The 11298-nt window shown below is 33.1% G+C and overlaps 1 protein-coding gene across 2 annotated transcripts; it reads right to left on the bottom strand.

Annotated features, from left to right (window-relative positions):
* Nucleotides 1-4985: 4985 nt before the first annotated feature.
* On the bottom strand, nucleotides 4986-8094 carry LOC114369721 (LEAF RUST 10 DISEASE-RESISTANCE LOCUS RECEPTOR-LIKE PROTEIN KINASE-like 2.1). 2 transcript variants are annotated; one of them, XM_028326968.1, is made up of 3 exons: nucleotides 7274-8094; nucleotides 6701-6736; nucleotides 4986-6340 (listed from the first exon to the last, which is right to left on the bottom strand). In XM_028326968.1, the coding sequence occupies exons 1-3, from the start codon at nucleotides 7980-7982 to the stop codon at nucleotides 5247-5249; spliced, it is 1839 nt and encodes a 612-aa protein (XP_028182769.1). In that variant the 5' UTR covers nucleotides 7983-8094; the 3' UTR covers nucleotides 4986-5246. The 2 variants fall into 2 exon arrangements, with proteins under 2 accessions (XP_028182769.1, XP_028182770.1); XM_028326969.1 differs by lacking the exon at nucleotides 6701-6736.
* Nucleotides 8095-11298: the final 3204 nt, after the last annotated feature.

Genomic DNA, 11298 nt, shown 5'->3' with positions numbered 1-11298 from the left:
ATGCAACTTACATACCATGTACTCAACCCTTCTTTGTTTGCAAGCACTTTTATAAATATAAAAATAAATGGTATTTATGAATTAAAATAACCTGAAAAACAATAGAGATTATTTACATGCAGTAATATGACTCTTCAATATATTCGTTCCTATTCCTAAGAACAAACAAATGAAATAATTTTAGGTTTAATTCTAAATTTTATTACCATGTTTTATTTTTTTTTGGATTTTATAATCTTAAATTTTCAATTTTTATGTATTTTATCATAAATGATAGACTTTTTTATTATGGTGATTTTGTAAAACTATAAATCAAACTATGTAATTTCGAAATTCATTCATTAAATATTGACGATTTTCACTTTTGATATGGGTTGCAGTAAAAAAAAAAAGTGACTTTTTATATTAGTTGTAGTTATAACCTATCTAAAAAGTCATTTTTTTACATTGAAAATCTAGAAAAATAAATTTTTTATATTATTTTGTTACTAATATTATAGTAAAATATATATAAATCAAAAATTTAGATGGTAAAATTTATAAAATGTTAAAAGTTGAATGATAAAATTTATGAAAAAAAACTTAAGTAATAAAATCTATAAAATTATGAAAGTTTGATGGCAAAATTTGTGAAAATAAAACTTGAGTGATAAAATTTAAAAAATAATGAAAGTTTGGTGATAAAATTTATAATTAAGCCTGATTTTATTGTAATGAAAAATTATGAGTGTATCACAATCAATACACACCATAAAACTGATAATAGCTGCAAGCTGCAGTTGTACTTTGTTGAAATTGATTGCATCTTGGTGTTGTATATGTCTGTTGTACCAAGATCAGATTTTACTTCACAAAAGAATAGTTTCTTGTATGAACAAGAATAAGCAAAATGCAAAAAAAGGATGAACGAAAAACTGCATTGTGCTCACAACAGCCACTTTATTCAATCTTTGCAGAATTTTTTTAAGTAAAAAATTCTCTTATGATCTAGGCTATGCAAGAAGAAGAAATAGAAGCACTATTTCAAGCCTAACTAACCCAACCAACTTAAAACTAATTAACTGTTACATGCTATAACAGAATAACAGAAAACAGAAAAATATGAAGTTGGTAAAGAGTAAAAGAATTAACTAATGGTTGTTAATGAACCAACATACAACAATTCTCCACCTTGGTTCAATAACAAAATATTAACAAAACTAGAGGTTGCTGCAGAAACAGGATTTAATCACCCTTCAGCTGAATTAAGTCCAAACAATGGAAAAACTTGCTACTTGGAAGAGCCTTTGTGATCATATCAGAAGGATTGTGATCAGTTGAAATCTTCTTGACTATAATTGATCCCTGACCAATAACTTCTCTAACAAAATGCAGCTTAATATCAATGTGCTTTGTCCTCTCATGATGCACAGAATTTCTGGATAAATCAATGGCACTTTGGCTGTCACAGTGTATTGTGATCACTTCATTTTGTATCTTTAGCTCCTTTGCAATGCCTTCAAGCCACAGAGATTCTTTCCCAGCTTCTGTAAGAGCAATATACTCAGCTTCAGTGGTTGATAAAGCCACTACCTTTTGAAGGCTAGCTTTCCAACTAATTGCAGTGCCAAAAGCAGTGAACACAAATACTGTGAGTGATTTCCTTGAATCTAAAAAGCCAGCATAATCAGAATCTAGAAAACCTTCAATAGCAGTTGTTCTTCTGCTATTCCTAGCTCCACCATAAACCATAACTCTTCCACGTGATCCTCTGATATATCTGAGTATCCATTTCAGGGCTTGCCAATGTGCTTTGCCTGGATTTACCATGAACCTACTTACTAAGCTCATTGCATGAGCTATGTCAGGGCGAGTACATACCATAGCATACATCAGTGACCCTACAGCATTAGCATATGGAATACCTTCCATGTAAATTATATCATCATGTGTCTTAGGCGCTTGACTTGTACTGAGCTTAAACTGCTGTGACATAGGAGTAGTTACAGGTTTGGAATTTGACATTCCAAACCTTTCAAGAACTTTTCTCAGATATAACTCCTGGGACAGATACAGTTATGTCCCGTTTGAATTCTATTCACAATATTCTCTTGGCTGCTCCCAAATCCTTCATTTCAAATTCCTTGCTCAGCTCAGATTTCAATTTTTCAACCTCACTGTTGTTGTTACTTGCTATCAAAATATCATCAACATATAATAGCAATATCACAAACTCAGCTTTAGAAGGAAATTTGAAGTAAACACAGTTATCATAGTGACTTCTATGAAACTGTATGTCAGCCATAAATTCATCAAATCTCCTATTCAATTGTCTGGGGAACTGCTTTAGACCATACAGGGATTTGTTTAATTTGCAAACATAATCCTCTTTACCTTTGACTTCAAACCCCTCGGGTTGTTTCATCAATATCACCTCATCAAGCTTCCCATACAAAAATGTTGTTTTCACATCCATTTGTTTTAACACAAGATCAAATCCTGCCACCATAGCCATAAGAATTCTGATTGACCTGTGTTTCACTACAGGAGAGAAAACTTCATTGAAATCAATTCCCTCCTTTTGAGTGAATCCTCAAGCAACAAGTCTAGCTTTAAATCTGTCTGGTTCAACTCCTTGGATACCTTCTTTTTTCTTGAAGATCCATTTGCAGCTGACCACTCTAGAACCAGGGTTTTTTTTTAATCAATTCCCATGTATGGTTGTCATAGAGAGACTTAATCTCTTCATTCGTGGCACTTAGCCATTTTTCTTTCTCTTTACTAGCTAAGACAACTTTAATAGTTTTTGGATCTTCCTCCAAAACTTCACTGGCAACTACCAGAGCAAATGCTATTAGATCAGCATATCCATACCTCTTAGGTTGTTTGATTTCCCTTATGGTTCTGTCTCGAGCCAGCACATAGTTAGCTTCTTCTTGTTCTTCTTCTTCAGATTTCTCTTCATCAAGAGGCCAATTAACAGCTTGTGTTTCAGCATGTTTATCCTCAGTCTCCACCTCAAAATTTAATTTTTCAGAATCAGTTTCCTTACTATGATCAGTGTTGGACTGAACCATGTTGGGCTTGGTCTTGTAGGCCATTTCAGCTTCATTGAAGACAACATAACAACTCACTAAACATCTCTTAAAACCAGCCTCCAAACACCACAGTTTATACCCTTTCACTCCCTCAGGATATCCTAGAAAAATGCACTTGACAGCTCTAGGTTCCAATTTGTCTTGCTTGATATGAGCATAGGCAACACAGCCAAATACCTTTGGTTGTTTTAGACTCGATGGATGGCCAGACCAAATCTCCTCAGGGGTTTTAAAGTTTAGAGCTGTTGAAGGACACTTGTTGATAAGATATACAACCGTCATTGCTGCTTGAGCCAAAAAAATCTTGGGTAATCCTGCATTCAGCAACATACATCTCACTCTCTCCAAAATGGTCCTGTTGAATCTTTCAGCTAAACCATTTTGTTGAGGAGTTCCCGCAACTGTCCTGTGCCTTGCAATGCCATTCTCTTTGCAGAAATCATTAAAAGGTTCAGAGTAGAACTCAAGACCATTATCAATACGAAGCCTCTTGATCTTTCTGTCTGTTTGGTTTTCCACAAGTGTTTTCCAGCTTTTGAAGTTATCAAAAGCCTCATCTTTTGTTTTCTGAATGTAGATCCACAGCTTCCTTCAGTAGTCATCCACAATGCTCAAGAAATACCTTGCTCCAGAATGAGAGGGAGTCTTGGTTGGACCCCAAAGATCAGCATGAACATAATCAAGGGTACCTTTTGTTCTTGTTGTCCAACATTGAATTTGGCTCTACAGGCTTTGCCATAGACACAATGTTCACAAAACTTTAATCTTTCCATTCTGTCCTCACATAGCAGCTCTTGTTTTGCCAATTCAATCAACCCCTTCTCACTTACATGGCCCAACCTCATGTGCCATAACTCAGTTTTTGATAAAACTCTTTTGGTTGCCATGAACACCCTGAATCCATTATCCATTTAGTTTCTGGATTCTTTTCAGACACCATCAGTGCCTCTACAGATTCATAGCCATCATCTTGAACAATTGCAGCATTCCCTGAGTCCTTCTTCCTATTGTTACTGCCACCATTTTTTTGCCTTTCAGGACAAACTTTCCTTGTATGACCCTCCTTTTTACAGTGATAACATCTGATTTTGAAGATGTTTCCTTCACCATTCTTCTGATTTTCTGGCTTTTGCTTTTTTCTTATCAAATTTACTATTTTTCTTGAAGGTCTTGCCTCTTACTGTCAGCCCTTCACCACTTCTAAAGGACATCTTTTCCTTTCTTTCATTCAATTCCTTTGAATTTAGAGCAGCCTGCACTTCATCAAGAGAAACAGAGTCTCTTCCAAACAATAAAATCTCTTTGAAATGAGAGTAACTCTTAGGCAAAGAGCACATCAATAACAAAGCTTGATCCTCATCATCAATAGTGACATCGATATTTTCAAGATCTAGAATTAGTTTATTAAACAAATCCAATTGTTCTACTACTGATCTATCTTCATGCATTTTAAATGAATATAAAGACTACTTTAGGTAAAGACAATTAACTAAAGATTTGGTCATGTACAAACCTTCAAGTTTTGACCAAACCCCAGCAGCAGTTGTTTCCTTTGAGACTTGCCTCAGCACATTGTCTCCGAGACTGAGGATAATTGCACTGTGTGCCTTCTACAGTAGTGCTTTCTTATCCCCATCAGCCATCATCTTTTCAAGTTTGACTTCTCCATCAAGTGCTTCCACCAGGCCCTGCTGAACAAGAAGAGCTCTCATCTTCAATCGCCATAGCCCAAAATCATTTTGCCCTGTAAATTTTTCAACCTCATACTTGGCCAAACCCATTTCTTGAATAGAACTCAAAATCGCTCCACGCTCACTGCACTAATTTGTTGTGCCAAGATCAGATTTTAATTCACAAAAGAATAAATTTCTTGTATGAACAAGAATAAGCAAAATGTAGAAAAAAGGATGAACGAAAAACTGCACTGTGCTCACAGCAACCACTTTATTCGATCTTTGCAGAATTTTTCTAAGTAAAAAATTCTCTTATGATCTAGGCTATGCAAGAAGAAGAAATAGAAGCACTATTTCGAGCCTAACTAACCCAACTAACTTAAAACTAATTAACTGTTACATGCTATATCAGAATAACAGAAAATAGAAAAATAATAAGTTGGTAAAGAGTAAAAGAACTAACTAATGATTGTTAATGAACCAACATACAACAATGTCAATAACTATAAGTCTCGCTTGATTGTGATTCAGGGGCTGAGGACGAAAAAAGGAAAGGTTTGGGTGGAACTTGCAACAAGCTAATGCTTCCTTCCATCATTTCCACCACTTTACTCATTGCAGGTCGTTTTGAAGGGTCAGTTTGTATGCACCATAAACTCACTATAGTCATTTTTCTCACCATTTCTTTATCATTTTGTTTTTTAATACAGCGCAATTGAAGCTCTTGATTTAATTCAAGATGGCTGTATATCCAATGTGGAAAGTAATTTTCACTTGAAAAATCAACTCTGCTATTATTATTCTCTCTAGCACCAAGCATTTCCAAGACCATCATTCCATAACTGTAGACATCTGATTTATGGGACACTCCACCAAAATTTCTGCAGAACAATTCAGGAGCAATATACCCTACAGTTCCCCTTGCAACCATCATTGATACAATACTTTTTTCTCTAGGACATATTTTAGCAAGCCCAAAATCTGATATTTTTGGGCAAAACAACTCATCAAGCAGTATGTTGTGAGGTTTTATGTCAAAATGCAAGATTTTGGTGTTACAACCCTTGTGCAAGTACTCCAATCCTCGAGCAACACCAATGACGATATTGTACATAGTTCTGCAATTCAATGTGAGTTTATGCTTTAAAGGATCTTTCTCTTCATATATGAACTTTTCAAGAGATCCATTTGGCATATACTCGTATATGAGAACTCTTTTGGAGCCCTCCAGGCAAAATCCCAGTAAACTGACAATGTTAACATGAGAAGTCATGCTAATACTAGCCACTTCATTGATGAATTCATCTCCATCACCTTTTAACTTGCTTAAAATCTTCACTGCCACAAGGCTTCCATTTTGTAACCTCCCTTTATATACACTGCCATACCCTCCTTGGCCTAATTTGTTTTTGAAGGAGTTAGTCATTTTCTTTACCTCCAAATAACTGTACCTTTTGGCTGAAAGGTGTCCATGTTGCTTCAGAAAGTTCTCAATCATTAGGTAAGTAGGATTCTTCTTGTGAAAATAGTATCTTCGTAAGATGCAAGCCAAGACCATCAAAATTCCCAGTCCTCCAGCAACTGAAGTAGCTGTAGGTTTATTTCATTAAGAAGTCAGAATGAGAAAAAGGCATACCCTCCATGATGATTTATTTATTTTCATATTCGCATCTGAAAGAGATTATTTGTTTATTTATTTTTGCTAGAAGGAGTCACCAAACTTCCTTTCCTGGAGCCATCACAGATGAATAATTCAACAATACATCTACAGCTTTTTTTGTTTAGTTATTCAATCACTCTACATTATTTATAAATTTTATTTGTGGGTTCCAAATATGAAATTTAACCTACTATGATACAAGGTTAACAAATTATTTACAAGTTTTATTTGTGGGGTTCCAAGTTAAACAAATAATTGGCAAATATAATAAGGGGTAGAAAAAGTTGCACCTGCTACCACTATCTTCTCCTTCTTACTAGTTTTCTCTGAAAATATAAAAAAATGGGGAATGAAAAAGAATAAATAACAATAAAAACATAATTAGAAATAAGTGGTAATTTAGATCGGTTAAAATAATCAATTATTATAAGTGACACTTATGTAGGAATCAAGTCTTAGTATGAAAAAGTTTTAAGTTATAGTATTAAAAATACACATTTATTAGAAGGTACTAATTAATATGTATTCATTAAGGCGTATAAAGAGATTGACTCCTAAACGAGTCTCACCCCTATATATTATTTAAGGATCTACTTAGATCTGGTTTCTTCATTCAATGTCAGAATTACAACAAATAAAATGTGTTAATAATATATGCTCTACAGGGTAAAGTCATTTTATATTATCATTTAATAAAAAAATTATCATATATGATTAATTTTTACAATAACTATCTTAAAAATCATATCCATAATATTTCTGATTGATTAAATTCATGAAACACTTCTTAGAAAGTAGAAACTAGTTGCAACAAACTTTTTCTATATATATATATATATATATATATATATATATACATGTACCTTCAGCACAGAAGAACTTCCCTTGGTTGTCAAGTTGACACCGGCCTCCTCTAAGATAGTAACAAGAAGAACAATCATGAAACACCTCTGCTTGGACAGGAATATCAGCTGATAGATAGTCAAAGAGGTTTCCATTGTCAGGTACAATCTCTGAATCTCTGATTGGAAGTATAACCCTCGAACATGCTTCAAAATAAGGATAATGATAATCATAATAATCATCCATATTAGTCGGGCGATAGAAGATGTCCTCATCCTTGCATATGGTAGATTTGGAAAAGACTGAAGAAGGAGGGGTGACATTGAGAGTGCTGTTGCATATGAATAGATTGAGATTCATGAAGTGAAGTGAAAGGAAAGGAGAAGTGGTGTCCAAACTGGTGTAGTTGTTGCTGAAGACTCCACATCGTCTGGTTAGCAAGAGTGTGCGGAGTTTGTCATCTCTGAACAAAATGGTACCGTTGTTCTGATCGCGTGTGATGTAAAACCATGCTCCGTTGTTCTTAATGGTTTTAATGGTATCATTGTCGCGGTCATCGCAGCCATAGATCACCAACAGGCCACAGTGAGGGTGTTTTGTGTCAGTGTAAGGGAAGTGCATGGTGCCGAGGTTCCCACAAACAAAGGAGGGTGGACACTTACCCTTTGCAGTAGAGACAAGAAGAACAAGGGTAGAGAGAAAGAGGGCGCCAAATGCATGGTTCTTCATCACAATTCTCTGTTGTGATTTACTTTGTTATTTTGCAGTTTGTGATTTGATTAGAATATAACATACTATCAAAACCTATACTCCATCATGGTTTTCACGCCTATTCTAGTAGGCTCGATCTGTGACTTGTAAAAGAAGATGTGTTCTTGACGGATGCTATCCTTGTTGACTTTGAACAATTTTGTGAAGACTTTACCAAAGACTATAATATGTTATAGACTTTACCAAAGACTATAATATGTTATAGACTTATAGTCATCAATTATTTTTAATTTTTATATACTTTTGGATTTTTATTAGGTTTTCTCATTGTGCGAGATTTAGAGTATGTTTGGTTTACAATTACAAAATTACGTTTAAGATAAAATTTTTATATACTTTGTTATTTTGCAGTTTGTCATTTGATTAGAATATAACATACTATCAAAACCTATACTCCATCATGGTTTTCACGCCTATTCTAGTAGGCTCGATCTGTGACTTGTAAAAGAAGATGTGTTCTTGACGGATGCTATCCTTGTTGACTTTGAACAATTTTGTGAAGACTTTACCAAAGACTATAATATGTTATAGACTTTACCAAAGACTATAATATGTTATAGACTTATAGACATCAATTATTTTTAATTTTTATATACTTTTGGATTTTTTTAGGTTTTCTCATTGTGCGAGATTTAGAGTATGTTTGGTTTACAATTACAAAATTACGTTTAAGATAAAAATAATTTTATCAATCCATCAGAAACCCTTGCTTTTGCTATCATTTTGTTTTTTTCGTTGGATTTATATTACGTATATCATTTTCAATTACAAATCAAACATACACTTAGTCTCTTCTATTATATCGAATTTTTGTTAGTTTGTTTCTCATATTTTTGTTAAACTGTAAATTTTGTCTCACCCTATTATTTTAAGTTTTAGAGAAATGGACAAAACTCGCCACTTTATACAAATACGAAGATTAAAATGATAATTTTTAAATTATAGGAATTAAGATTAATTTTGACTTAAATTTGAGAGCTAAAAATATTTTTAATACTTTAAAAAATTAAATAATACTTTATGATTATAATATATATAATTTGTGGAATTAATTTAAAGTTAACTAATATAAAAATTCAAATATAAATTATATTAGAAAATTCATTTTTGAATGAGTTTAAATTATTGTAAGCATAATAAATATAAAATTATATTTAACTATTATGGTGTTTTATTAGTATAAATTTTAAAAAATAAAAGTCTAATTAAAAATAAAAATGTAATTGAAAATACTTAAAGTGAACATATAATATTCTTACATTTATACATAGCTGAATTGGTTATGATACTGTGAATGTGACAGCAAATTGCCCAAAAGGGGTCCCTTTTATAAACTTATTCTCGAAATAGGACCCTTTTAGAACTAGTTCTGGCATGGTGCTCTTTTTCACGTAAGCTGCTTACATAAACCATGCAAACCGCCATTGGCAATGGCGAGTTCGCTGCGGATTGGACACGTGGAACGCAAACCGCCAACGGTGCTGGCGACTTCACTGAACGTGGCATATCGCCACTTCCACTGGCGACACAGCCAGTGGTTCTGAAACTACTGGTTTGATTGGCGACTTGCGGAGCAGGACAGCAGCAGGGGTGCAGGCTACGGGGGTGCAGGACGTGCAGGTGTAGGCTGCAGCCTTTGACTTCTTGGGCTTAGGGGAGTTGCCACTAGCTTTGGCGAGTTACGCTAAAGGGGACTCGCCAGTAGCTTTGGCGATTTGGGCAAAATAAAGGGGACTCGCCCCTTGCTTTGGTGGTTTAGGCAGGGCCTTTAAATACGTATCCCGACTTCAATGTTTTGAAAACTTGCAGTTTCAATGTCCTTGAGAAGTTACCGAAATCCTCCAAATTTGCCTCCTTGTTTAAATTTGTCAGTCTTGAAAGTTCCATTGAAGGTTCGAAAGTCCCAATCAAGCAACTGCGACATCAAATCTTTTTTTGAATTAATTTTTTTATAAATTAGTTTTATATCTCATATGCTTGTTCGTTTGTGTTAAAAATTTGTGTATGGGTTGAAGTAAAAGTGTACTGTGTAAAATAAAAAAATTTCTGTCATCATCTTTATTTCAAGAAAATATTTGGACTGCGGAAAAAATATTTTGACTTTTAACTGAATATTGTACTTTTTAATTAGGTTGGTGTTGATGCTTTGTTAGTGTGTTAAAAATTGACGAATATTGTACTTTTAACTGTGTTTAAAATAAAAAAAAATTGTAGCATCATATTTATTTGAAGTAAGTATTTTGAGTGTGAATTTTTTTTTAATATGAAGTTGTTGTAATTTTTTAATTAGATTAGGCTGATGTTCATGGTTTGTTGGTGTGTGTTAAAAATTTATAAGCGTTCAACTTGAATGGTGTTTAAAATAATTTTTTTTGGCATTATATTTATTTGTAGTAAGTATGTTAGTGTGAAAAAAAATTTCAATATGAAGTGTGTAGTATTTTTTTAATTAGATTAGGTTGGTGTTGATGGTCTGTGCCTTTATAATAATAACTTCGTTGATGATGTAATTAAAATGTGTACTTTGAAAGTGTTCTTTGATGCTTTGTTCTGCCTTTTTAAATTTATACTTTTAAGTTTCTGGGTGGCATCATATTTATTTTAATGTATTTGTAGTAATTTTTTAATTACCTTTTTTATTTTGAAGTTATGATCGTTAAGATTAATTATTTATAATACTAACTTCGTTTATGGTTTATTTTGCCTTTAAAATTACTACCTTGAAATTGTTCATGTTTTTTAAGTGTCTACCATTATATTTATTTGAAGTTAATAATTTTTTTAGAATAAAGTTTTAATGTGAAGTTCCAGTAAAGGGACTTTTTGTGATTACATTTTATTATTTTGAATTTATTATGATTAATTATTTAAAATATTGTTTTTGTAGATACATCATGAATTCGATTATAACAGTGTTGTATTTTGATGGAAGGGTATATGAAGAGAATGATGGTGTAATATTTGAAGGCAGTAAAAAAGTGATTCAAATTAAACGTGGAATTAGTTTTAATGCTTTGAAGAAAAAAAAATTGGAGATAAGGTAAAGTTAGAAAATAATGAAATTATTTCTGCTATCAATTGTAGATTTTTAGTGTCTGGAAAATATGTTGCGTTGCAAATTTGTGATGACGAAGATGTTGAAACCATGCTTGAAAGTTTTCAACAAGAAGATCAAATGTCAATTTTGGAATTGTACATAGAAAAGGATGTGGTCGATGGTTCTATGTTTCATTCGGCAAATTCTCTTACAACATGTGAAAATAATTTATCTAAT

This window comes from Glycine soja, chromosome 10 (genome assembly GCF_004193775.1).
Source record: "Glycine soja cultivar W05 chromosome 10, ASM419377v2, whole genome shotgun sequence".
NCBI classification, from domain to species: domain Eukaryota; kingdom Viridiplantae; phylum Streptophyta; class Magnoliopsida; order Fabales; family Fabaceae; genus Glycine; species Glycine soja.
The sequence above is the reverse complement of the archived record's forward strand: the minus strand, read 5'-3'. Positions and strand labels throughout refer to the sequence as shown.